Here is a 4945-nt window from a genome sequence, read left to right as displayed (position 1 = left end):
GTGTGTTCTGTGCACGTGAGTGTGCGTAATTAGTGACACGGTTGTTTCAACTAATATGCCATATCTCTAGACGCGCGCACAGTGTGGCCGCGCGCGCGTCCTTCCGAAGATCTGTGGTCTGACGTTAACACAAACAAAGCGGATGGTTTTCCAACTCGTGAACACGCAACGTATAACTGCCCATGTGAAAAACAATGATTTTCTAAATTTATCCCGCAAACACTAAGCGATTGGCCTTGCGACTTGTTAATTGTCATTGCGAACGCAAGGCGAACTGGAAATTGCAATCGTTTGAAGTCAAACGGAAGATCAGTCGGAATCATTGGTATTCCAGGAATACATACATTTTCACCTGCGTACTTTCCGTTAATAATGGTTGCCTCAATCAAATTCGGCATAAGTCTTTTTACCGCAAGTCGAGTACCGTTGCAAAGTCGCGGTGGATTCAAATTACGCAATATCATAATAACTGTACCAACTTTGAGTTGCAAGTTATGTGGTGGAAATCCTGGTAACTCGAGAGAGTTCAAAAACTCCGTTGGATAATGTACTACATCATCGGGATTTGTTATGGAATCAACGGATTTGTATGTCACCAAATCGCCATCGATTTTTGATTGAATGGTGAAATTCAGTGCGTGTACATCATTATTCTTTGCGGCAAGAATTGCTCGTTGACTTAACCAAGCATAATTCTGATAATTCTCACTAATGTTTGGAAAAACATTTTCAATAAGAGCTAGTTGAGAGTCTACAAATCGGCAAAAGTCGTTGGTAAGAGTAATTAATCCAGATGTCGCATCAACTGTGACTTTTCCATTTCCAACAGCTAACAATTGTTTTGAAAATTGTGCAGCACTTTGATCATTTTGAAGTTGAACTCTCATATTAGTGGTTAGCGATAACGTTTTTACGTTATTCCATAAAGGTGATGCCTTCAGGCAAGCATTCAATTCATCTGCAGGCGTTCCACGGGGAATTACTGGCAACGTCTGCCTGAAATCGCCTGCCAACAATATCATTAAGCCACCAAAGATGTTGTTATTTCGCCGAAGATCCTTCAGTGTGAAGTTAAGTGCTTCAAGTGATTTCTTATCTGCCATTGTGCACTCATCCCAAACAATGAGCTTGCATTGCATCAACAATTTTCCCATTGCACTGGATCGTGAAATATTGCATGTTGGAGTATCAATTGTGTTTAAATTGAGTGGCAACTTAAGCGCAGAATGTGCAGTACGACCGCCATCTAGAAGAGTCGCCGCAATTCCAGATGATGCTAACGCCAAAGCTATGTCACATCTTGATCGAATAGTGGCCAAAATCAATGAAATGACAAATGTTTTCCCTGTTCCTCCAGATGCGTCCAGGAAGAATAGACCACCAGTATTATTGTCCACCGCTTGCATTAATGTTTCGTATACTTGTTTTTGCTGTTCATTCAGCAACAGCACATTATTTTGAACGAATTCCTGCAATGTATCAACATCGTATTGCAGCTCTCGATTTAATTCTTGGTTGAATGCATCGTGCATCGATCGATTTGGTGCAATCATTCCTACTTCAATCAGTAGCTTGTTTGCAATAGTCAAACATTGATCCTCAATCAGAATCAATCTTTCATTGTAGATTTCATCGGTTTTGAATGCGCAAGCGATGCAAGATATCTTCACATATGTCATCTTTGTATTTGTTCCATAACTGAATTGGTTGTGAAGGAAAACATGTGGTGATGATAATTGCGAACAGCGTTCGTATTTGGTACGCATTTGATGAAACAACTGAATCCGCAAGTGTTAAATCCCAATGAGAATCGTTCTCTAGCAAACCCAATAGTTGACATGCTTCTCGAAAAGTTTGGCATTGGTGGTCATTCACAGTTTTCAAATGCGCAAATGATTTTGGTTCACGTACATTTACTAACAGCAGTCGCAAATAAAAACATTTCTAGGATGAACAGTATACATGCGACCTAGTGCATCACTGGAAAACACCTGTGGCCAATCTGGAACTGGGGTTCCTTGTTTGCGACGTTGGAATTTCTTTGTTGATTGATTCCAAGTGTAATACTTGGGCATTTCAACGTACATCAGCGTCGCTGCGAATGGATCTGCTTCACACATTGCAAAGAAGCTAGTCAATGTTGTCGATGGTGGTCTCTCAGCTCGTTGTGCTGCATTAGCCTCAGTAAAGTAAACTCTTTGGCCATTTTCCAAATGCACTGCTAAATGTACAACTGTGGGATATCTTTCATGAATTAGAAATGAAAATAATCGCCACAGTGCTTCATTAGTACTGACGTATCTGCCCATTTGGAAGTTGCTGATTTCGTCATTCGCATTTTCCGACGCAATACCAAACACAGCCATGTCGCTGCCTTTTGTGACGTACTTGCACAAATATTTGATTGATTTGGCCGAATGACAACTCTCAACGTTTGCATGTGTTTCGAAAATTCGTGATAGCAGCGGGCAATATGGTACAATGAATTCATTTCCGATCTCAATCTCTTGATTTTTAACTTTAACTTTGATAGTTCGACCATTATCTTCTTTTGAACGCCGACGATAAACTGGATATCCATCGTTCCCTGTAACTGTTTCAGCAACTAACGGTCGCGGATATCGTTTTGTGCACTTTCCATCAGCCATGCAAGGCGATAATGGATTTAATGCACCGCACGGTCCATGCACCATCTGTGTCGTCACAATGTTGTGTAGATGGGGATCAGTGACTGGATCAGGAATTTCAGCTGATATGATGTCATCCACTTCATTTGAATGTAATTTGTTCAGCAACCAAATTAGGATATGAGCATGCGGTTGTCCACGCTTCTGCCATTCCACCGAGTACATATAACAACGTGTGTCACCAAAAACTCGATACTTAGTAAGCACATCCATCATAACCTTGAGTTTTTGTTGAAATACTCTGGCGATTATGTCATGGCGATCTTGCGGTTTCTGACCCGGTTCCAACTCACGTTCAATTTCCATCCACTTCGGATTGCATGTGAATGTAATAAATAAATCGGGAGTTCCATAATTTCGCACGTATGTCATAGCGTCTTGAGCGTATTCATGCATGTGGCGTGGGCTTCCGATATAAGATGATGGGAGAATCGTCAGACGTCCAACACTCTCAACATCACCATCTGAATGAATAGCATCACGCAAGTGTATATAGTCCTCAGATCGTAGCTTTGCCTGATTGAATCGGATGAACGCTAAACGTTCTGTCTCGACTTTGACATACATGTCGACAGCGAATTGCTGGAATAGCCGACGGCACTTCAGAATGACATTCTCCTCATGTGTACGAATCATCATACGATACGCATAGTAATTCATTGCGCTTAGATTTTTATTCGTTGATACGCCTGAAAATGCAAAATTAAATGAATTGTTAATGGAAACCAATAATTAGTGTGTGAATATTGTACTTGTAATTGGATCGACCATCTTCAACGTGATATCGTATCCGTCTTGCCCTTGCCAATAAATGATTGGATATTGTAACGCATCGTACAAACGATGTGTCTCGTTTACACGATGCATGATATTGCTTCTTCGCTGAACGACAATGTCTCGCGATTTAGTTGGATCGCCAACAATAATTGCAGCAACATCATTAACGGTGGGTGCATTGAATCTTCGCACATGTTCACCTGTTGGGGTACAATCCGCTCTTATGACAAATTTGTGCGTATCCGATGGCATTCGTTCCAATGCTGTTTTGAACATATTAACCACAGCGTTATTAGCGTGAAAAAATGCTTGCATCTGTTCAATAATTCGTCTCTTTAACTGTTCTGTTCCCTGTATATTGCACCGCACATTCAGCTGATCCACCATCGACGAAATGAAATATATTTGCAGAAATTGATGCGGTTCATCTGGTGTTGGCACCATTGAACCATGCAAATGATATATTTGGCATTGTATCTGTAATTGCAAACAATCATTTGTTAAAGAATATGGTGTAACTTTTGATCGTGTGTGTTGTATCTTTTACCTTGCAAGTCGGCATGAAGCCGCCTTCTCGAATGATATTAGCTCCAAAGGAAGTCATGCGAAAGCAGTTATTGTATTCAAGGATGTGTTGAAGAAAATGGCTGGAATCGGGATCATTTCCATCGAACAATGCTTTCAGTGGCTGTGGTGGTGTAAGTAATGGATCCAGTTTGACTTTTCCACTTGCGCAGCACAATCCAGCCGTTTCTCTTTTGAACTTTAACGCATTGCAATATCGGCATACAGTCGTCATTGGTCCAATATCTAAATTTTCATCATCACTGTAGTTCGCAGTGGGATCATATTGGAATGCCAAGCGATTGTATGATGCCAATGATCTTCGTGTGCTCACGCGTTGTCTCAATCGTGCATTTTCTCTTATTATATTTTGTCTTTCTTCGCTTAAGTTCTGTGAATACACTTGTTGCTGACTTGCATGTCTTGTGCGGCGGCCGATGTTCGCACGTCGTCCTCTAGGCATTTTGGGCTATGGACAGAGTGGTGCGCTTAAGAGACTCGCTTTTTTGAATACTCATTGCAATCTGTATTGATAGGAAGGTAGCATAATTGAGATACACTTCTTTTAATTGTACTGTCACCACTGTTAACACTATAAACTCTAGTGAAACCGTCTGGCCCCGGGTGTTTGACAGTGATACGACCTAAAGCCCATTTACCGGGAGGAATATTGGGTTGCTTATGCAAAATAATATCTCCTACTTTTAAATTCATCATTCTTCTTAAACCACTTTGATCGCTGTTGCAAACTGGTCAAATACTCATTTTGCCAACGGCACTAAAAGTCCTCCACCTCAAAATATTTTTCCTGAGATCTTCTTGCACCATTGGACCAGGTAAGAGGTCATCATTTAACGCTACGTTGTTAGAACGTTTACAGGAAGCGTCGAACACAACCCGTGTCTTCGTGGTCTCCT

General features: G+C 41.1%; 1 protein-coding gene across 1 annotated transcript; it reads right to left on the bottom strand.

The window, feature by feature from the left end:
• Positions 1–1916: 1916 nt before the first annotated feature.
• Positions 1917–3254, bottom strand: LOC119829198. Its single transcript, XM_038351599.1, has one exon. The coding sequence runs from the start codon at positions 3252–3254 to the stop codon at positions 1917–1919; it is 1338 nt and encodes a 445-aa protein (XP_038207527.1).
• Between the last annotated feature and the right edge of the window lie 1691 nt (positions 3255–4945).

Source organism: Zerene cesonia, chromosome 9, assembly GCF_012273895.1.
Source record: "Zerene cesonia ecotype Mississippi chromosome 9, Zerene_cesonia_1.1, whole genome shotgun sequence".
Classification (NCBI taxonomy): domain Eukaryota; kingdom Metazoa; phylum Arthropoda; class Insecta; order Lepidoptera; family Pieridae; genus Zerene; species Zerene cesonia.
This window is presented reverse-complemented; position numbering and strand designations above follow the sequence as displayed.

Excerpts from the sequence above, each read along its gene's own strand:
- LOC119829198 (XM_038351599.1), bottom strand. The coding sequence starts at position 3,254 with ATGTATGTCAAAGTCGAGACAGAACGTTTAGCGTTCATCCGATTCAAT.